The 24,203-nt window shown below is 36.9% G+C and overlaps 1 protein-coding gene across 14 annotated transcripts in view; it reads left to right on the top strand.

Annotated features, from left to right (window-relative positions):
* Window positions 1-14,810, top strand: part of aak1a (AP2 associated kinase 1a) — a 77,266-nt gene extending 62,456 nt beyond the window's left edge. For 7 of the 14 annotated variants that reach the window (XM_051903112.1, XM_051903111.1, XM_051903108.1 and 4 more), the window contains one exon: window positions 13,378-14,810. In XM_051903112.1, the coding sequence (XP_051759072.1) occupies window positions 13,378-14,159 (782 nt within the window). In that variant the 3' untranslated portion in view covers window positions 14,160-14,810. Of the gene's footprint in view, window positions 1-1,836; window positions 1,939-3,875; window positions 10,026-13,377 lie in introns of those variants that run through there. The other 7 variants (XM_051903100.1, XM_051903101.1, XM_051903098.1 and 4 more) reach the window with 2 other exon arrangements.
* Window positions 14,811-24,203: the final 9,393 nt, after the last annotated feature.

Raw genomic sequence — 24,203 nt, 5'->3', positions numbered from 1 at the left:
CTTCAGCAAACTGTTTGCAGGCTTTCTTGTGCATCATCTTTAGAAGAGGCTTCCTTCTGGGACGACAGCCATGCATACCAATTTGATGCAGTGTGCGGCGTATGGTCTGAGCACTAACAGGCTGACCCCCCACCCCTTCAACTTCTGCAGCATTGCTGGCAGCACTCATACGTCTATTTCCCAAACACAACCTCTGGATATGACGCTGAGCATGTGCAATCAACTTCTTTGGTCGACCATGGCGAGGCTTGTTCTGAGTGGAACCTGTCCTGTTAAACCGCTGTATGGTCTTGGCCACCGTGCTGTAGCTCAGTTTCAAGGTCTTGGCAGTCTTCTTATAGCCTACGCCATCTTTATGTAGAGCAACAATTCTTTTTTTCAGATCCTCAGAGAGTTCTTTGCCATGAGGTGCCATGTTGAACTTCCAGTGACCAGTATGAGAGAGTGAGAGCGATAACACCAAATTTAACACACCTGCTCCCCATTCACACCTGAGACCTTGTAACACTAACGAGTCACATGACACCGGGGAGAGAAAATGGCTAATTAGGCCCAATTTGGGCATATATATATATATATATATATATATATATTTATTTAATAAAGCTTTTTCCAAAATGTGCTCCACTTTGGCTTATCCCCTCATCTGGGGATAATACTAATAGCTATGCAAGTTTGATTTCACACATTGTTGCACTCCAAATTGTGTCCCAACCCAAATTTAGGCTTTTCTGTCTCTCTGAGGCATTTCTATTTCTCAAAACAGTAGAACATGGCACTAGCAAATAACATCAAGGTCAGCGGTTCGATGCGATGGGTTTAGTTCCCAGGGTAATCGCCTAAACTCTTTGGATAAAAAGCATCTGCCAAATGTATTAAGGTGCTTCTATGGTCCATTTTCTCTGTCACTTCAACTACTGTCATGGCAGAGCAACAGTTTAAACAAAATATTGTTGAGTACATTAGATCTTAATGATATTTACAACTTTTTTTCTCCACTCTTGAAATATTAAGCAGCATGACTGTTTTCAACATTGATAATGATGATTAAAAAAAAAAAAGTTTCTTGAGCAACAAATCAGCATATTAGAATGATTTCTGAAGGATCATGTGGCACTGAAGACTGGAGTAATGATGCTGAAAATTCAGCTTTGCCAACAAAGGAATAAATTACAATTTAAATATATTTTAAAAAAAAATAGAAATCAGTTATTTTAAATTGTAATAATATTTAACAATATTACTGTTTTTACTATTTTTGATTAAAAAAAAAATAATAATAAAAAAAATTAAAAAAAGCCTTGGTGCATGAGAATTCTTTCACAGACATTAAAAAATCTTACTGACCCCAAACTTTTGAAGAGTAGTATATGTACAAGACCAAACATACAACATAAAGCATTGACAATGACAAGCAATTATGTGACAAGACACAATCACAGCCAATCAGGACATATTTAATGTTTCAATGTATAGTCAGTGGAGTGTGAGTTAGGACAAATGAGATTTGCAGTGAGTGGAGCTTCCCAACGAAATGTCACCAAAATAGAAACCAATTTTAATCAGCCTGTGATAAAAGTTTTTTGCTGAGCACATAAACAAAATTGGCCCCACACAGCCAGCAAAAATGATGAAGAATAGGCTTTGCCAAATTAAACGCTACATTTTTCTGAAAGTCTCTTGACGCATATTAATGACCATCTCTTGCATTACCCACCTGTTCTTGCTTATCTATACTCGTCACTCTCTTTTCCCCCTCTCTAACACTCTTCCTAATCTCTTTCTTTTCTTGTTTCCTCTCCTCCGGTCTGCTGTGGCTCTAACCTCTTCCTGCAGCCTCCACCCTCTCAGGCTTCCAGTCCTCTGAGACTGGGGACCAAAGCTCTGATAACCAGTTTGACCCAATTCCAGTGCTTATCTCCAAAAGCTCCAGCCAAGGTAAGGGAGTTTGGATAACGGCAAAAGTTTTTGGAAGAGAGCACATTCTTTATTTAATGCATCTAATTCACACTGAAGTGTAGGCATACGGTTGCAAACATTTTGAGTGATCAAAGTGAAAGAGGTGCTGTACAGTTAGATTGTTCTGAGACGCTGGAGTTTTTGATGTTGTTTAAACAATTGTTTAAGTAGAAGCTGATTGTCCTGGCTTTGAGTAATGCAAAAGAATAGGAAACACTCCTTTGACACATTCTTAAATTTCTCCATTGCAAACTGTCCTTGCCCTGTCACAGTCATTTTTAAATGGGTGAATCTTACAAAAATATGTCAGTCATATTTCACCAAAAAATCAAAAGACAAAACATATGCAGTTATGTTTTGCATTGTGACATCTATTTTCCCAAATCCTCAATACCTTAATATCTTTAGTGTTTTCCTTTTGAGATTTTTCCCATTATTATCAGTGGTTATTCTCATTAAAAATAAATAAATAAATGCTCCTCAAAAAAAAAAAAAAAAAAAAAAAAAAATGCTGTAATACAGATTGAAATACTCATTTTAACACAAATTAATTCATTATATTTATTTATATATTTATTGTATATACACTACCATTGAAAATTTGAGGGTCAATATTTTTTTTTTAAGAAATAGTAATTCTTTTATTCAGCAATTAATGACCAAAAGTCATATTAATATTTATTTATTTTAGATTTATTTTTCAAATAAATGCTGTTATTTGAACTTTTTATTCATTAAAGAATCCTGAAAAAATATCACTATTAGCACAAAAATATTAAGCAGCACAACTGTTTTCAAAATTGATCATAAGAAATGTTTCTCGAGCAGCAAATCAGCATATTGGAATGATTTCTGAAGGATCATGTGACAATATGAAAACTAATTCAAAACTGAAACTAACACTGAAAATTCAGCATTTTAACATACATTCAAATAAAAAGCTGTTTTTTAAAATTGTAATATTCCAAATAAAACATTAATGTGTGTGTGTGTGTGTGTATGTATGTATGTGTATGTATGTATAATGGGAGTTTGAGTAAAAAAGTGCTTAAAATTATTCCTAAAATTGGCTTAGTTTTCTTACATTTCTTTATGCAAAATATAATTGCTATTATTTTTCTTTTAATTTTGGGGTGAAATATGACAAGGCTTTTATGATATTGAAGTATGTGGTTTTCTGTACTACATAAATAATATATTATACCTAAAATGTAAACTATATGACCTTAAAGTAGCATTACAGCGAACACACTGTAATTCACCTCAAGTCTTTAGACTTTGTACACTTTATTTTGATGGTCCCCTTTAGACATTCTGTTGACTATAAGTAACGTTGCACCTACATGTCAACTAACTCTCATGAGAGTATTAGTAGAGACTTTTAGGGGCAGGGTTAGGGTTAGTAGAACAAGGGGTTATGGTTTGTAGAATAAGTTGACATGTACTTGCAAAGTTACTTATAGTCAGTAGAATGTCTGTTGGGAGCATCAAAATAAAGTGTTAGCAGATATTAAGCAGACAGTCTATTAATACTCTAATGAGAGTTAGTTGACATGTAGGTGCAAAGTTACTTAAAGTCAACAGAATGTCTAAAGGGACCATCAAAATAAAATGTTTCCTAGCCTTTTTGTTTTTTCTTTCTAGCCTTCCTCTTTAAAATATTCCACTTCGATGCTGCTGTTATCTTTTAGCGTTTTATGCTTTCTCTTTCCTGCTATTCATCTGTTTTTTGCTTTTTCTCTTTCCTCCTTTCATTTCTCACCCCTCATTCTTCACTCACCCTTCGTCAACGTTTTATCTTCTTTTCATCCTCATTCTTTCTCACAATTCTCATTACTCACACCCTTCCCTTTCTTTCTTTCTCTCTCCCTCTCTCCTCTCACTCTTTCTTTTTTCCTCTTTCCGGCATGTTCTAGGTGGTCATTCTCGCAGCAACAGTGGCAGTTCTGAGACCAGTCTGCCCTCGCTGGCACGCTCTCTTCTGCTGGTGGACCAACTCATCGACTTATAGAGGAAACAGAAAGAGAGGCAGATGAATAGAGAGAGAGGGAGAGGGCAGCGTGCAATTCTTAAAAATATAGCGAGAGTTTAGAAACCTCAACCTTAAGTAATCCCATAAACCTTGTCCACCCTTGGGCGCCCTTACCCACATTTTCCTTTGGCATTCTTTTCACATTTGCTGTTTGTCTCTCTTCTGCTGATCCATAAACATTCTCATGACTCTATCATTGATTTATGCTTCATTCTTCAGGATGTCAAAACATAGCAACCAATGATGATTTATTTCAACTCCCAAAACATACATCTTAGTTATAACAAACCAAAAGTTTAATACTATTTAAAGACATCATGAAATGGCCTTCTGTCATGTGACGTAAAATGAAACAGAATATTCAGTGGGATTAATCCATTGGGATTTGATTGGCTTGTTAAATGTTAGCCTGCCAACTACCTAGCAACCACCCAGAAAAACCGTTAGCTTAGTGAAAGCAAATGTGACATGTGAAGGCAAAGTACGGTAACCCATATTAGGAATTTGTCCTCTGCATTTAACCCATCCAAGTTAGTGCACACACATAAGGAGCAGAGTAGTGAGTAGTGAACACACATTCTGCAAACCGTGGACACACACACCTGGACCAGTGGGCAGCCATTTTGTTGTGGTGCCCGGGGAGTGATTGGGGTTTAGGTGCCTTGCTCAAGGACACCTCAGTTATTTCCTTTCGGTACTGGAATCGAACAAGCAACCTTTGGGTTACCAGTCGGACTCGCTAACCATTAGGCCACGCCTGTTAGTAACTTGCTAAAAACACTCAGAACACCCAACAACCGTATAACACCTTGACACTCTGGAATCCATCAATAACACATTAGTATTGTGATGAGGATGTTTGTCTGATCAAGCACCTATAGATTTTCGTTGCTGTCGGGCGGAAACCTCTTACTCATCTTTTCCCAAAAATGCTACTTTTCAGAGAATTGCAAAAAACACTTTCTTTAAAAAAATAAAGTGTTGTTAAAGTTTATATTGTGGCTATGGTCAGACACATGTTTTGTCCATTTGTCCATTTGTACATTTTCATCAACTTAACAGGTTATAAAGTTTACTATGTGGGCGCTTTTCTGTCATTTGGCCAAAATCTCATATTATAAAAGGTGAAGTGTTACACACAGGCAATTTTAGACAGTATTGGCTATGACTCGACAACAAATGCTAGACTAAGACACTCTTCTCCGCTCCTCAAATACATAAAACATTCACCTTTATACATATAGAAAATGCTGTACTTATTCAAACAACCGTGCATTGCAATTGTATTCAGTGCATGTTTGCATTGCAAACAAGCAGTGGCAGTCTAAAACGTGTATGGCACTTCATTCAAGATCGAGGCGGGGTTGAGGATTTTTGAGGATCCAATGCGTTACAAGGTTTAGTCACAAGCTCTTATTAATACTTTTCATTGGATAAATGTTTGCAAAACCCACAGACAGACGTAAAGGTTGATAAATAGCAATGATTTATGAAAAAATTTAAATGTTGAAATATAACTATACAAGGTTTCCGCCTGACTGTGACGATATAAAACTTTTTTTGTTTTAATCCAGAGTAAAGTTTACATTTTATTAAAGGATTATGAAAGCAATCATTCATCTTTAGAATAATGTGGATGGTTGAATCATGCACAACTTAAGTATTTTGATTCCTCTGATTTCTCGGATGTGATCAGCCCACTGATGATTCCAGGCATATAATGCCAATTTTATCCAGTTTAGGATGTAATGTTGTTTATACCCAATGTGGTTATACAGTGGCAGACATACAATACAAAAGAAACAAGAGTAAGTCGGGATTAGAGTTTAACATCTTAAAAGGATGATGCTGCAGAAATAAACTGAACTAAAGTAAAGACTTAAGCAAATTTCAAGAAATTGAGTCATTAAGGTCAGAAGCATACTCTACATAAGTATACAAAAATAGACTACAAAATAGACATCCTGTACACTCTAGCAACCAGCTACAACATGCTAACAATACCAGAACACTGCTCAAGTAACATTTCTTCTTATTATCAATGTTGTACTGCTTAAACCTCCTAATGCATTCAAAATCAGCATACGCCTTCGCATTCCCAGGTCAGCTTTGACCTGGTGGAACTTGAGCTTATAAAACATTCATAATTTATCAATTTTCAACTAAAACCATATTCTACCATGTTTACCATATTTAGCAACATATGAATATGTAAAGATGTAAAAAAAAAAAAAAAAAAAAAAAAAAAAAAAAAAAAATAGTTACTGTGTTATTAACATGCTATTACTACATTAACCTCCAACTTACATTAATTTTGTTAATTAAAAAGATAGAAATTCTTTGAAATGTCAAATTATGAACTACAGCAACACTAGTGTTGTACAAAAAACATTTGTATTAATATTTGAGAAGTTTGATTTGAATATATCATTACATGATATTTATATGAACATATAAAATATGAATTTAATGTATGAACTCCATTGACTTTGTGGAAACCATGATATGTGTTTTTCTTTGGTGAATAGAAACTTAATAAAGAACAGCATTTATTTAAAATGGAAATTTTTTGTAACACAAATGTCTTTACCGCCACTTTTAATCAAGTAAATGGATACTTACTGAATAAAAGTATTATTTTCCTTAAAAAAAAAAAAAAAAAAAAAAAAAAAAAAATATGTATATGTATGTATATATATATATATATATATCATTCTGACCCCAACTTTTGAACAGTAGTGTAGAACATGCAATGTTAGACTTTTAACATGTTAGGGACTGCTAGCATGTTGTTAGCAAGTGTTCTGATGGTAACAAACCATAGTCCTGAAAAAGGTGATGGTTACCTTAAAATGTCTGTGCCATTAAAACAGTACAGGAGCTTTAGTGTCTAGAACTGTTAGCGTTCACATACTTATGCCGAGTATGTTTTGGCCCTTAGAAGTTGCATTTAAAGTTTTCTCATGCACGTTTACATTAGATTTAGATTATCCTGCAAAGTTCTAGACAGGCAACATCACAGATAAATGTATAAACTGCTGTAAATGAACACACATTTAACAGATGTTTCCCTTTGCAGTCGTTATAATCTGTCACAGTATTAATCATCTTGAATTTCATTCCTCTGTGATGTTCTTTGATCCTGTCATTTATTTTTTCCTGTCATTCTGTCTCATCTCCTTCCTTTTTGTCTTTTTTTTTTTTTTTATTTGTTTGTTTGTTCATTCATACCCCTTGCTTCTTTTCTTTGCTTTTTGCTATATCTGACATACGTGGGACACTTATTATGCCCTGTACTACCAATATAGTGTAAATTTAATATTTATAATTTCGATCCAGTTATGCATTGTCCCCTTTTAAAACACATAAAGGATAAATGCAATCTGTAGATGAAAAGGAAGCATGCATCATATTGAGGGTAAATTAGGCTGTGATGGTATAGGATGAATGTAAAAACTGAGAATCTGTGTAAATGTGTATTATTCTCAAGATAAATATTATAAGATAAAGATTATTTATCTGTATGTTAGAGCACAAAGTTGTCAAATTTGCTTTTCTGTCAGTTGGATTTTCTTTTGTCACATTTTGCCTGTTGAACTTGAACAGATCAGAATATCAGAGTTCTGAAGAAATTCAGTGTTCAGTAACATTTCATCCATCGAGCTCTAAATGATAAATGTAAATATAAGCTGTTCCAAAACCTCATGAGCTGTGCCTGTAGGCAGCATTTATTTTTATCCATTACCTCCTTGAATAACCTCTATTTTGAATCTTAATCTCTTAAAATTTCAATAAGACAGATATGTTTATTTTGTAAGTTAACTGTGAGTAAATGTGTTTGGACTGAGCCTATGACGGTCTGCTCCTCCTGAGGTCTCGTCTGCCATGTGACGTTTACCAGAAATGAGAGATTCAAATAAAACACGCAATGATTCATTCAGTTACATCTGGAAAATCTAACCTAAATAAGTAATTGTGCTTTTCAACAGGCAATACCAAAATTGACAGGGTCCTCACAGTTGTGGAAAAACTAGATTTTAAAGTTGTGTTTACTGGGCCTGGAAGTCATGTATATTACCACAGTGAATTGTTTTTCCTAGATACGCCTAACTAGTACTTCATCAGCTAGATATTGCTCTTCTATAGACTAATTGTGATGTCCAAAGACAGCGTTCAAACTAGTTCACAAATCAGCCTGAATGGTTCATTTGCTATCGTATGAATCAAACTAATTTTTAAAAATCCTTTCCAGAAATCACTTGAAATGTCGTGGAAAAGTGACGGAAATTCATTGGACAAAAAGTGCGCAACCCTTTATCTAGAAAGCAGGTCTTTCACTCTTAAAAATAAAGGTTCTTTATTGGCATTTATGGTTCCATGAAGAACCTTTTAACATCCATGGAACCTTTCCATTGCATAAAAGGTTCTTTATAGTGGAAAAGCACTCTTTAGATTTTTAAAATTTTCTTCACACCAAGAAAAACACCAAAACGTTTTTTTCACAGCAAAACCTTTCATTGAGATTGGCTCAATGAAAGGTTCTTTAGGGAATACTAAATGGTTCTTCCATGGCATCACTGCGAAAACCACCTTTTGGAACTGTTATTTTTAAGAGTATATATAAAGCTGATATTAACAAATTGAGACATTAAAATGACTGACATTAAATAAACACTTACTTACCTCCAGATGCACTCAAAATTTAATAAAAAGTTGACAACAGAAATACCTTATCCTTCAAGTGAACTTTTCAACAATTGTCAATATCTCAGAATGGTCAAATATTGGCCTATATATCGTACTATCACTATCTTGAAGCTGACGTTAAAGTGGTGTCTAGGCAGCACATATCAGACATGTCGACACTGACTCTTCACAAATCTTTACAAAGTCACATTTTACAGACGCATATCAAACATAAAACAGCTCAATTTAAGAAATCATGTCTGTATGTATATGTATGATGTTTGAATTTTCATAATTAGATGTGCGGAAGCAGTAATAATACACAATTATTTATTTTGAGATGTAACTTCTTATAGTGTACTTCAATGTTTTTTGTTAAATGCTAAGAGTATTGTTTTATTTTGAGTCATTGTTTTGTCCAAAGCTTGTACAAATGTTGCATCAGTAGAACATTGTTGTGTAATATTCAACCCGATCTCATGAGAATACGTAACTATTTTACGAGTTGGTGATTTCGTATGAAATTGTACAGTGTGATTCATATGGAAACACACGATTTTTAGAAAAATATAAAACAAGCAGGACGGTCCACCCCACCTTTAAACCAAACCGATCTCATGGCAGTTCGTACGTGTTTTACGAGGTGGCTAATTCGTTTGTACGAATTAGTAAGTTTTTTTTCAAAATCGTACGTATTTTTTACGAATTGTCAAATGCGCATGAATTTGTATGAATGACCTACCCCTAACCCCGCCCCTAAACCTACCCATCACTGGGGTTTAGACAAATCGTATAAATTCATACGAGTGAGGTCGAACAAATTAGCCACCTCGTAAAATATGTACAATTGGTCGTGAGATAGCGTTGTTTAAACCTTACCATCATTGTGACATAAGCAGATCGTACGAAAACCTATGAATGACATTGTATGAATTCTTTCGAATTAGCCAAATCATAAAATGGTCACAAATTACCATGAGAGTGTGTTGTCAATATTATGTTTATGTGACTGTTTTCTTTGTTGTCAGTTTCTCTTTTCTTTTTCCTCCCTTTGCTTGTTTTACTGTGGCTGACCTATGCAATCTGACTGTAGTGCTCATAGTACTCTTATGCACCTAGCGGTGCGGCTAAGTAGTCTGACGTTGAAGTCTTTATTGTGTTGTAGCGTGTATTACAGCCCATGTCAGGAGAAAATAATGACAACAACAAAAAAGTCTTATCTATACTGGAATGCCATCACTTCATCCTTTTTTCTTCATGTTATCGAGCACCGTATTCCTTCTGTTTTTATGCGACAGTGAAAATTCTGAAAAGGAGGATATTAAATAAAAATGTCAATGGGAACAGATAGTTGTGTCTTAGTCTGTGTATATGGATATCAGACATGCCACATTCAAATGCAAATGACTAAACATCATGAATGCTGGTTTTTGCTTTCACACACCTTTTAGAGAAGTTTTTTTTTGTCTAGCTTCCATTACACTACTGTTCAAATGTTTAAGGTCAGTGTTTTTTATTTATTTTTTATTTTTTTTATTTTAAGAAATTAATACTTTTGTTCAGCAAGGATGCATTAAATTGATCAAACATGACATTAAAGATATTGACAATGTTACAAAAGATTTTGGTAACACTTTAGTTTAGGGTTCAATTCTCACTGTTAAAGGGATAGTTCACCCCAAAATGAAAATTCTGTCTTTTACTCACCCTCATTTCATTCCAAACCTGTATGACTGACTTCTGTGAAACACTAAAGATATTTTGAAGAATGTTGGTAACCAAACAGTTTTGGTGACCATTGACTCCCATTGTATGGATAAAAATATCTTCTTTTATGTTCCACAGAAAAAAAGGTTAGTGAGAAAATGATTTTTGGTTGAACTAGCCCTTTAAAGCCACTTCTTAAGTGGTTTTGTGCTGCATTGTACATGTTTATCTTTGTCAAATCAATACATATCTGCACTCAAATAATGCTACCACATCCCGCCTCATCAGCATATAGTATATTACTGTAAAATACATTTATAAGCTATTGTATAATAATATATATATATATATATATATGCAAACAAAAGCACATTTTACACAGATAATCAACACTGTCCATGCCTCTATCGTGTGTTAGGATGTAAGCACTGATAATTTAACTAAATCTTAGTGCACTGCTGTATTAATCCTGAATTTAATGCCAACCATTTACTTCATCCTAAAGGTAAGACTTGCATCACGTCTCTGCTCTGATCTCAGTTCAGTCATTGTGTTTTCTGTAACCTCCTTGTTTCCATGGCTCTCAATGTTTTCTTTAGGGTATTTTGTTGATTCATTTTATAACTCCAGCTCTGGTGAGTTAATTAAACTTGTCTATTGCTAACACAACTTTCAAAAAACAAATGTAGGACTGTCAATGTTTGTGTGTGTGTGTGTATATATATATATATAATATATATAATTGCACACTCAACCTACCTGTTATATTGATCGTCCTGGAAAAAAGTACTAGCTCTTCCTGTTAGTTTATTAGTTTATGAACTTAAAAGTTCTGACTTGACATTTCTCAGAAATGTGTTCAAATGAAGGGTGACAGTTTGTGGAAACAAGGTTGTTGTTTGTCAGTGGTAGCTGTTATAGATGTTGACTGTTCATGGTATTTCCTGTGGTGTTAGTCAGTAGCGTCTCTGTGGATTATACTGTAGTAGAATGTGCTTTATTTGTCCTGTATTGCTCTATTGCTTTATTGTGTAGCCATCTTGTGTATTGGAGTGCTCCTGAATCATTTGTTTTTTTCCCCCATTTTATTTGTTCTCCCCAAAAAATGTACATTCTGTTAGCATTTACTCACTCACGTTGTTCCAAACCTGTATGACTTTTTGTCTTCTGTAGAACATTTTAAGAATGTCTCAGTGCTCGTTTTTGTCCATTCAATGCAAGTGAATGGTCACCAAAACTGTTTGGTTAACAACATTCTTCTTTTGTGTTCTGCAGAAGAACGTTGTACAGGTTTGGAATGACATGAGGGCGAGTAAATGATGACAGACTTTTCATTTTTGGGGTGAACTATCCCTTTAAACATACTTTTGAACACATAGATCCTCATCTTGAGGGACAGTTCACCCAAAAATTAAAATTCTGTCATCATTAAATACCATCATGTTGTTCCAAACCTGTTTAATGTTCTTCTTTCAGTGGAACACAAAAGGAGAAATTGAGCAATACTGGCCTTTTTTTATTTTATTGAATCACAATGAATGGGGACTGGAGCTTCAAGCTTCACAACACAAAAAAGAATAATAAAAGTATCAATAATTTATATGACTCATGGTTAGATTCAATGTCTTCTGAAGTCATATGATAGTTTTTTTGTGACAAAGGCCCTGTTATTGGTATTAAGATGTATTTTGGTCGATTGGATCACAAGTGGACGACACTAAATACAGGTGTAAACGGGGTGTAAAACATTTTGAGCTTGTCCACTTTCGACCACTTCCAGAGGCAGTTGAAAACGCATTCAACCAGATTGCTTTCGTCGTGGAAAAGCTCATGTGGTCGAATGGGTTCGAACAGCACAATAGACCGCCTACTCTCCGCCTACTGTCCTAATGGGTAAACATTATGGGAAGTGCGCTAGCCAGACATGATTTAAACTTTGTCGGCTAAAGAACCAAGTTTGGTTTGAGGACGAAAAACGTACCAAGCACAGTGTTCTCTCACCATTCCTGATTTCCAGCGTTCGGCCGGTCTTACGGCTGTCAAAGCAGAAACGAAAGCTGCTCTCTGTGCGTTTTTCTGTTGTCTCCGGTAGCGTTCATATGTAAATTGCGTGAGCTTATTTTGTCCATTAGATCGAAAGATCTGAAAAAGCCCATATGTTTACCCACCCATAAACCCTCCCCTTGAAGAAATCAGGACAGAATTGGCTGAAAGTGGAGAAAAGAGACGGATTAAAACACCAGGTGTGAACGGGTATGTGTCTCCCTCGTCCACTTGTGATCTGATCAACCAAAACGCATCTAAAATACCAGAGAGATTTGCCAAAGAGACCAAATTAACAGTCTTCCTCTTCAGTGGGCTGTTAACTCTTGAACTGCTGTGACTGCTTCTTTGAGGCAGTGAGATGAACTCAAGAATCAGTCTGACTTGTGAACGAATCATTCAGACTGGTTTTGTGAACTGGATCAGCCAATTGAAAAGATCTGACTCAAAAGAATGACTGACATCTCTACTTCTCATGCACTTGATCTCCATGGAATAATGACTTAAATTTGGCTTAATCTGTTGCTCACACAAAGTGACCTTATGGCTTCAGTAGACTTGATTCCTTTTTGAAGCTTGAACTCTCCAGTCCGCATTCATTCAAAAAACACCAGTACAGAATCAAAGTTCCTCTTTTTGTAGTCAGTGGGAGTAAGAAAGTCATACGTGCTTGGAATGACAGGAGGGTGAGTAAATGATTTTTGGGTAAACTATCCGATAGAGGAGGCACAGTAATGTCATTGTCCTGATACAGGCTGCAACAATAGAGGATTCAGGTTGTTTCAAACTTTTGTTTTTCATTCTGTAGTACTACAGAATGGCAAAATACTTTTTGGTCACAATCATTGATTGTCCATAATGATTCTCCTGCTATTGAATTCATACTGTAGAGTTTTTGCGAAAATGTCACTAATTATCAATTTGCTTTTTTACGGTTTTCTGTTTTGCAGAAGCCAGAAGGAAGAGTGATGGATATGGAATGCTTTTAGAGGGAGGGGATGTCGAAGACCCCGTGGAGGACTGTCTTCATTCCAGTGATGAAGACGATGGAGAAAAAGATGGGGGGAGGTCACAGGTGAGTGGAGAAGAAACTCCAAGTCTGGACTGCAGTGGCTCCCGACCATTACTTCAAGACTCGGATGACGACGATGACCAAAGCCCCGCATCTTCAAGGAACCTCCAGATGTCTTCCGAATCCGAGGTACCAATTGAAAACCAGTCCTCTCTGGTTTCTGTCCGCGCTCAGAACCACTCGCCACAGCTGGTGTCACATACCCATCATTCAGGCGCAGATCCAGGCGTCGATGTCTTCTCCAAAGCTCCATTTCGGATCGGACAAGACGGTGACAGCGATGGAGATGTATTCGCCAATGCACCTTTTCCTCGTCCGCCAGCTCAGCCTCAACAGCCTGATATTTTCCTCCAAGCCCCCTTTGGTAGGAAGAAGGAAACTCCTGGAATGGTTTACACCAATCCTGCGGCCCAGCAGAGATATTTACACCCCCATCCAGGTTCTTCCCTTGACCAGAGCATCCTTGGGCAAGTGACGCCTCTGCCCTTTCGACCCCAGGCACTTTCGAAGTATTCCAGACACTACGAAGGACCCATGAACACAGACCCTGAGCACAAACCGAGTGGTGAGCATCATCACAATCTGACGTCTGACATGGCTTCTGGTGACCCGTTTGTCTCAGCGCCCTTCCACCTTAAAGGCCGTCATGATAAACGCTGAGAGAACGGCATCTGAAACCACACCATAGTACTATCGCCCCTTAAAAGATTTGAGCTTAGCATAATAAAATGCTGTATCCTGAGTGTAATATATTCGAGAATGAAGCACATTAATGGCCTCTGGCTGTCTATCTCTGGGTAAACATTTGATTGTGTGACATCTTTTGCTACCTCAGGTCATTCTCATGCTGTCAAACTTCATTTCTGTACTGTTTATGTACCACGTCCACAGAAAAACTGAATTGGGGTGTTGCTTAGCAAAAATGTTGGATCGTTTTCTATTATGAGCATGAGCTTAAAGAATTATTCCCACTATTAAATGTTTGTATTATTCTGCTTACCGATGGTACTTCTACTATCATGGCATGCCAGGCCGTTTTGTAAAGGCTCAGATCTGGCAGAGTCGCACATCATAATAAAAACAGGAAACATCCTGTCCCAACAATTGATAATGAATGAAACCGATTTAATTAGTTGATTTTGTCTCTCAAAACACACACAAAAGGTTATCAGCCAATATTTCATTAGGCTGTGAAAATAATTGAATTATTTTTTCCCCTTTCATGAAGGATTCACATTTCAGCCCAAATGCAAAAGAAAACAGGTTTTATGCATCATTAAAGGATTAGTTCACTTTGAAATGAAAATTAGCCCAAGCTTTACTCACCCTCAAGCCATCCTAGGTGTATGTGACTTTCTTGTTTCTGACGAAGTCAATCTGAGAAGATATTAATGAATATCCTGACGCATCCGAGCTTTATAATGGCAGTGAACAGGATCAATGAGTATGAGCTGAAGAAAGTGCTTCCATCCACATCCATACATCATAAATATGTACTCCACACGGCTCCGGAGTGTTAATAAAGGCCTTCTGAAGCGAAGCGATGCGTTTGTGTAAAAAAAATATCCATATTTAAAGTTATGAAGTCGAATATTGAGCTTCCGCCAGACGGCTTCTGTATTCAACGTACGCAGAAAGTGTAAACCTTGCAGTTCACAAAGCTTGCGCCTTCCCTATTAAACTTACGGAAAAAGTGTAATTGACGGGACACCAGTTTACACTTTCTTCGTAACTTGTATACGCAAGGCAGTCTGGCGGAAGCTAGATATTTTACTTGTTAAACTTGTTAAATATGGATATTTATTTTACGCGATCGCATCATTTCGGTTCAGAAGGCCTTTATTAACACTCCGGAGCCGTGTGGAGCACATATTTATGATGGATGGATGTGGATGGAAGCACTTTGTTCAGCTTCATACTCATTGAACCCTATCACTGCCATTATAAAGCTTGGATGCGTCAGGATATTTATTATTATTATTTCTGCAATTATGTTCATCAGAAAGAAGAAAGTCATATACACCTAGGATGGCTTGAGGGTGAGTAAAGGTTGGGCTAATTTTCATTTCAAAGTGAACTAATCCTTTAATATTTTTGAATTGTAACATTATTTACATGATAATTTTTTCCATATAAATTCTTATTACTGTAATGTGAAAAATAATACAGTAATACATTTTTACTGCCCTTTTATTGTTTTTATTTAATTAAAATCAGCATACATTCAATACTACTATCATGTATACTTTATAAATTTACTTAATATTTTAAATAATACATTATAGATTTATTTTGCAGTCTTGTTACTCTAAACATGCTTCATTTAAATAATGTTACAATGAAAAAAACAAACAGGTTATTTCTGTCAGATTCATCATTATAGCTATATGTATGTTACATTTGCACATCTGAATGGGGAAAGCATCACATTGTCACATTTTCACTGGAAATTATGCTTGTGAAAACCTGAATGTATTGCAATTATGAAATTATATATAATAGTTTTAAAATCCATTTTTCAATAACCTTTTAAATTATCCATATGTTAAATCACCTTTTTTCATTTTGACCCTTAATAAGAGTTTGCTCCAATTGAGTATTTTCCTAATAATCATGTTTAGCATGAAAGCCAATGAAAAGCAAGCAGACATAAGCTCTAAATACTGAATGAGCAATAGCTGATCTTGTGCACAGTGTTTATGGAAGAGCAGTGCTAGTGTACAGTATTTAATACAGTCTTATGATGTTTTTCAGTGTTGGGCTCATATTATACAGCTGGACGTTAAATCCAATTGATGCTGGATTATATTGCACACAACTGTAATAGAGTGTTACTATACTATTTTCTAGCTATCAATAAACACTGCACATTCCCTTTATTATGTTTTTAACAGACAGCTCGAGTACCAAGATGCTGTTATCTCTGCTGTTCACAATATCCACTCAATCTCTTATTAAATGCAGTATGTGCAAATTCAGTCCCAACCCATGAAACATAACTTTTGCTGTGTAGATTTTCAATACAATTGTCATCCTCCATTTGCCACCTCAGCATTTCATCCCATAAATGCAAATGTGTAAACTGAGGCATTAAGGGTGTTGTTAATAATATACACAGGTGCATCATACACTTTTTCACTATGATACTAAGAGTTATAAGGTGTAGTTTATATTATATAGGGTGAATTTTTGGGTGTGTCCACGTTGCTCTTTGTGGAAAGGTGTTTTATATGAGTGTGAGACTCGGGATTGTTCATATTTTTTATGTTTAATGTCGAAACAGCCATGATTGGTTGGTGGCCTTGAATGAATTTGGAAACACTTGTCTTTTGGAAATACTTGAGTTATGCAAAACACTCACTGGTGTAGAATCTGTAGGTAATAAATGAAATGTGTTTAAAAGGTGTCATTGTATTGTTTTTTTTTTTGTTTTTTTTTATTATAAGGCCTATATAACTAAAATATATATTAAATAATAATTATTAGTACATTTCATAGGTTACTCAGTAGTAAAAAAAGTAAAAAAAAAAAAAAAATTCTTAAATATGTGTGTGTGTGTGTGTGTGTGTGTGTGTACGCTTGTAATATACAATAGACGTTAACTCGCTGCTTAACTACCAAAGTACAATGCGTCGTGGAAGAAATCAACTATAGTCATTCCAGATTTTATTTATTTATTTATTTTTGCTACAATTACGGACATGTCTGAGAAGTAATTCTGCATTTTTTGTCGTTCCACCACACAACCTTTGCGAATGTTCGTTGGAAACATAGACTAAAAAAAGGTTGGACTATGGTTTCGGGAAACACCGAATCATTGAACTATTAACCATGGTTTTATTACAGTGGTTCACAACCGGTGGGGCGCGCCCCCCTGGACACTCTCCCGGGGGGGGGGCGCGAGTAGGCTACAGGATGTGAGGAAAAAAAACCTGAAAAAAAAAAAAACTTAATTTTTTTTTTATCACTAAACTACTGTCATAAAAAGTTATAGTTTTGTATATACATAACTCCTGAATAAAATTAAAATGTGTTTGGACTGATTTAAAAAAAAAAGTTTTGAACAAATTTGATTGGTTTGTCGATAGTGAGCGCAAATAAGCGGTTTTATTAAGCGAGTCATTGAGTCGTTCATTCACGATTCGTTCAAACGGCCGATTCATCAAGAATGAGACAGATGTTTGTGAATGGGTCATTGAATCTTTGACTCAAACGATTTGTTCAAAACACTGAATCATTCAAAACACGATTGAGTGTTGCTGTTAGATGCGCTATGTTGTGATCTTTGTTTGGATTCATCGGATCTATTTTCGCTACTAAAATAGACCAAAACAGTCATTATTTCGTCTAAAATGTAAGTGACTTAATATTATTAACTTGTTTGTTGAACTGTCATATCAGTGTCACATTTTCAGTCGCGAGGTGATGGTAAATTAAGTGATGGTCAATTGTCAGCTCTCTTGGTCGTCAGGTCGTGTGATGTATGTTGCTGAACTGTATTCAAATGTTATAAATATAAAAACACCACATTTTGAAATTTAACTGCAGTATGTCAATTTAGTTTATTTGTGTGTGCTGCGCTCATAGACTTTAGAAAACGGCACTCATTTGTTTGATTTCTCGAGAGGGAGTAAAATCTTTGCGTGGCAGGGGCAGCTGCCACTGAGACCTGTCACTCGACCCGTCGCCGCTAGTGGCAGCTGCCACTCGACCTGTCACCGCTATATGCGCCTGTCACTCGACCTGTCACATATATACGTGCCTGTCACTCGACCTGTCACCGCTATATGCGCCTGTCAGTCGACCTGTCACATATATACACGCCTGTCAGTCGACCTGTCACCGCTGCCACTCGACCTTTCACATATATACGTGCCTGTCACTCGACCTGTCACCGCTATATATGCGCCTGTCACTCGACCTGTCACATATATACACGCCTGTCAGTCGACCTGTCACGGATAAACGCGCTGTCACTCGACCTGCCACGGCTATACCCGCCTGCCCCGCGCTCTGCCACGGATAAACGCGCCTGTCAGTCGACCTGTCACGGATAAACACGCCTGTCACTCGATCTGTCACAGATATACGCGCCTGTCACTCGAGCTGCCACGGCTATACCCGCCTGCCCCGTGACCTGCCACGGATAAACGCTCCTGTCAGTCAACCTGCCACGGCTATACCCGCCTGCCCCGCGACATGTCACATATATATGCGCCTGTCACTCGATCTGTCACAGATATACGTGCCTGTCACTCGACCTGCCACGGATAAACACGCCTTTCATAGGCTATACCCGCCTGCCCCGTGACCTGTCACAGATATACGCGCCTGTCACTCGAACCGTCACAGCATCTGCCTTGCGCCTCTTACTCGTATAGCCTACCACCGTATACCTGTCACGTGACCCGTTACAGTTATATTTTCTTAAGTAACTATTAAGTAATAAAAGATGACTAGGAAAACAAATTCTTATTTTAAAGGTCTGTTTTGTTATTAAAGTCTAACAATGTTTAGGCAAGATTTGACAATACATTTCAATGTAAATTATGACACTGTTACCTATTTTGCGTTAATGAGGCCAGGTACATTAATCTCAAATACACACTGATGTAGCTTTGCAACCAAGTTATACAACAGTAGGCTAACCTAAAAAAAAAATGACACAAAAATCCAATACATGTATATAAAAAGAATGTTTATTAATTTTTCAGTATTTCACCAACAATTTGTTGTGATAAAACTTCCAAAAAGTCCCCTACTGCAATTTACATGCATTTCTAAGATTAGAAATAAGTGTTATTCACATACATTTGATAAATATATGGCTATAAATATGTATAAATATTTACAGTACTGGTCAAAAGTTTGGACACATTGCTATTTGTAATGTTTGGACAGTTGGGACAATCATCAGCGAATCAACTGGACAGAATGTGTTTTACTGCAATTTTGAAAATCCTATTCTTACACCCCACACCAAACAACCGCACCCCCCATGATTATTATAGCTTACATTGACAATGTAGGCTATAATAATCGAAATAATTATCAAAAATTGTCTTTTTTGACTGCTGAAAATAAACTTTCTTTGTCACAAAATAAACGCCTGATTCCTGTGTCCATTCGGACTAGTGACTACTAGGCTACTAATTCGATCTGCTATTGTGTATACATACTTAAGGAATTTGCTACAATAAAAAAATGTCCAAACATAACAGTAAGGCCTATTGGCAATAGCCTACTACTAGCATACATATTCAAAACTGAAGGCAAGCCAAACACATTTATTGGTGACTGTGACAGAAGCTTTGACGGAACCCGGGTCGAGTGACAGGTGGGTATACCCAGGTGAAAAAAAAAGTACATTTCTACAGTATCTCACAGAAGTGAGTACACCCCTCACATTTTTGTAAATATTTTATTATACCTTTTCATATGACAACACTGAAGAAATGACACTTTGCTACAATTTAAAGTAGTGAGTGTACAGCTTGTATAACAGTAAATTTGCTGTCCCCTCAAAATAACTCAACACACAGCCATTAATGTCTAAACCGCTGGACACAAAAGTGAGTACACCCCTAAGTGAAAATGTCCAAATTGGGCCCAATTAGCCATTTTCTCTCCCTGGTGTCATGTGACTCTTTAGTGTTACAAGGTCTCAGGTGTGAATGGGGAGCAGGTGTGTTAAATTTGGTCTTATCGCTCTCACTCTCTCATACTGGTCACTGGAAGTTCAACATGGCACCTCATGGCAAAGAACTCTCTGAGGATCTGAAAAAAAAGAATTGTTGCTCAACATAAAGATGGCGTAGGCTATAAGAAGATTGGCAAGACCCTGAAACTGAGCTGCAGCACGGTGGCCAAGACCATACAGCGGTTTAACAGGACAGGTTCCACTCAGAACAGGCCTTGCCATGGTCGACCAAAGAAGTTGAGTGAATGTGCTCAGCGTCATATCCAGAGGTTGTGTCCTATGGTCTGATGAGACCAAGATAAACTTATTTGGTTCAGATGGTGTCAAGCGTGTGTGGCGGCAACCAGGTGAGGAGTACAAAGACAAGTGTGTCTTGCCTACAGTCAAGCATGGTGGTGGGAGTGTCATGGTCTGGGGCTGCATGAGTGCCGCCGGCACTAGAGAGCTACAGTTCATTGAGAGAACTATGAATGCCAACATGTACTGTGACATACTGAAGCAGAGCATGATACCCTCCCTTCGGTGACTGGGCCGCAGGGCAGTATTCCAACATGATAACGACCCCAAACACACCTCCAAGACGACCACTACCTTGCTAAACAATGTCTCCAGACCTAAACCCTATTGAGCATCTGTGTGGCATCCTCAAATTGAAGGTGGAGGTCAAGGTCTCTGACATCCACCAGCTCTGTGATGTCGTCATGGAGGAGTGGAAGAGGACTCCAGTGGCAACCTGTGAAGTTCTGGTGAACTCCATGCCCAAGAGGGTTAAGGCAGTGCAGGAAAATAAAGGTGGCCACACAAAATATTGACACTTTGGGCCCAATTTGAACATATTCACTTAGGGGTGTACTCACTTTTGTGGCCAGCGGTTTAGACATTAATGGCTGTGTGTTGAGTTATTTTGAGGGGACAGCAAATTTACACTGTTTATACTGAAGCTGTACACTCACTACTTTACATTGTAGCAAAGTGTCATTTCTTCAGTGTTGTCACATGAAAAGATATAATAAAATATTTACAAAAATGTGAGATACTGTATAATGTACTTAAAGTGCTCTATTTTCATGCACTAATTTCTAACTTAATATACTAAAAAAATCTTCTTTAGTACTTCTTAAGATAATAATAAGAACATCTAAGTGCACTCAAGTGTGCTATTTTGAGACACCATGAAATATGAACTAAATTGTGCTTTTAATATACTATCTCTGTGTTTTAAAAAAATATATTTAGATACCGCTTACAGTACATTTGAACCCATACTACAAGTGGTAACTAAATATTTTTTTTAAATACAGAGATAGTATATTTAAAGCACATTTTAGTTCATATTTCATGGTGTCTCAAAATAGCACAGTTGAGTACACTTAGATGCTCTTAAGATTATCTTAAGAAGTACTAAAGAAGAATTTTTAGTAGCCTATGTTAAGTACGAAATTAGTGCACGAAAATAGAGCACTTTAAGTACATTATAGAAGTGTACTTTTTTTCACCTGGGTATCCATGACAGGTCGCAAGGCAGGCGGGTAGCCTATAGCCGTGACAGGTCGACTGACAGGCGTGTTTATCCGTGGAAGGTCGCGGGGCAGGCGGGTATAGCCGTGGCAGGTCGAGTGACATGTGCGTTTATCCGTGGCAGAACGACTGACAGACGCGTTTATCCGTGACAGGTCGCGGGGCAGGCGGGTATAGCCGTGACAGGCGCATATATCTGTGACAGGTCGTGGGGCAGGCGGGTATAGCCGTGGCAGGTCGACTGACAGGCGCATATATCTGTGACAGGTCGAGTGACAGGCACGTATATATGTGACAGGTCGAGTGACAGGCGCATATAGCGGTGACAGGTCGAGTGGCAGCTGCCACTAGCGGCGACGGGTCGAGTGACAGGTCTCAGTGGCAGCTGCCCCTGCCACGCAAAGATTTTACCCCTATTGGGATTTCTCCTCGAGAAGCTGCGCAAGCCTCAAAAATTTAAGGTCCTTGCACCCTGACTGAGTCCGAAACTGTCGTATTCGTTTTTTCATATTCGTCATTTGGTGGCTCTCAATTGTCAAAAACACCCCTCAAAATATTTGCTACGGATGCGAAAAATGCAGAAAATCGAACCATCCGAATTAATTTTTATGACGGACGGAAGTTTCAGAGGCTGCAAACGTATAAAACGTGAGGTCGTATTTAGTTATATACACATATATATATATATATATATATATATATATATATATATATATATATATATATATATATATAAATGCAGATGATGCCTACTATTAGGCCTAGTAATAATAACAATAATAAAGCATAAATTAATATCGGAGGTCTGGTGCCAACTCCCAATTATAGCAACTGCAGTGAACCAGCTTTGGGGGGGCCCAGCTTGCAAAAGGTTGAGAACCCCTGTTTTATTATATTGAAAGTGTAGTAACTTTTTTGCCTGATTGATTACCATTTGTATAACCTCCGTTTTACTACAAATGCATGGTTAAACTATGGTTAATTTGTGGTTACCATGCTTTTAAGTATAGTAACCATGTTTTTTGGTTTTATTCGTAGTAAAACCAAGGTTAATTTTCGTAAGGGTTAATAACGACGGAACGTGCGACCATAGTTGACTAATGATGCTTTTGGGAAACGCACCCCTGTTAGTTCAGTGTTGAGTGTTCGTAAACTTTAGAGGATTAGTTCACTTTAAAATGAACATTACCCCATGTTTACTCACCCTCAAGCTATCCTAGGTGTATGACTTTATTCTTTCGGACGAATACAATCGGAGTTATTAATAATCACCCTGATGCTCCTAAGCTTTATAATGGCAGTGCACGTAAGTAGATTTTGGAAGGCGAACTGTGAGGGGCGTCAGGCTTTCTTCCTAACTTGAATACGGAAGGCGGTCTAGCGGGAGCTAGTTATTTTACTTTATAACTTGTTAAATATGGATATTTTTCTTACACAAACGCATCGCTTTGCTTCAGAAGGCCTTTATTAATTATTACGTTTATGATGGATGCACTTTTTTGAGTTTCAAACAGGTGGTTTCCGTGCACTGCCATTATAAAGCTTATAAAGCTTAGGAGCATCAGGGTGATTATTAATATAACTCCCATGGGCTTTATGCACGGTTACTTCCTGGTTGTCGTTAAGGCTGCTCGGGCATTTCCGGTGAACTGTTTGCTGTTCATTCTGTACTCGCTGTACATCAACACAAAACCATCAGTGGTTGACTTTTTAATGTTGTATTCATATTTTAATTCAGTTATCACATTTCCCTAATTTGCCAATAAACCAGTTTTATTGATTGCAATAAAGACGAAGCTATTGGGACTATTTAAAAAATCCTGTGTCTGAAATTAGACACGCACACGCATTTTTTCCCCCCAGCACTTCAAATGTTATTTTTAATGTGATGACCACAAACATTATTATTATCATTACAATAATTACCACTATAACCAGCAGGTGGTGGCAGAGTAGCATTTATTTGCGCATATATCAGCCATTTCCTGTAATAGTTTTTCAATAAGTTTAGTTTTTGACTATATTAAACTTTATAAAATAACTAGGTTTACATTTTGTCAATGTGAAGTATGAAGTACTCACAAAATCTTATGAAAAACAACTTTTCTTGTGAATGAAAAAGCGAGCACCGTTCTTTCCCTTTGTAATCACAGCAGCTGTCAGTGCAGCGCAAGATCATGATTTCGGCACACTTGTATAAACACACATTTTATTCAATTTATTCTAAAGTGCACTATAAATATTTAATTTTTGACGCTTTTTTTTCACACGAAAGTGTGAAAACTGATGGTCGAATTGAATTTAGCTGAGGAGGAACACTGAGGTACTTTTTTGTTTATTTATTTTCTATGCTGTCTTACGTTTGAATAACTAAATTTATGCTATGCCTGACTATTTAAGTGACTATATTCTGATTATAAAATAAGTATGATGCTCAACACACCAGCAAATTACATATCACCGGAAGTTTTCGAGCTATCTTATAT

Source organism: Ctenopharyngodon idella, chromosome 8, assembly GCF_019924925.1.
Source record: "Ctenopharyngodon idella isolate HZGC_01 chromosome 8, HZGC01, whole genome shotgun sequence".
Taxonomy (NCBI): domain Eukaryota; kingdom Metazoa; phylum Chordata; class Actinopteri; order Cypriniformes; family Xenocyprididae; genus Ctenopharyngodon; species Ctenopharyngodon idella.
The sequence above is the reverse complement of the archived record's forward strand: the minus strand, read 5'-3'. Positions and strand labels throughout refer to the sequence as shown.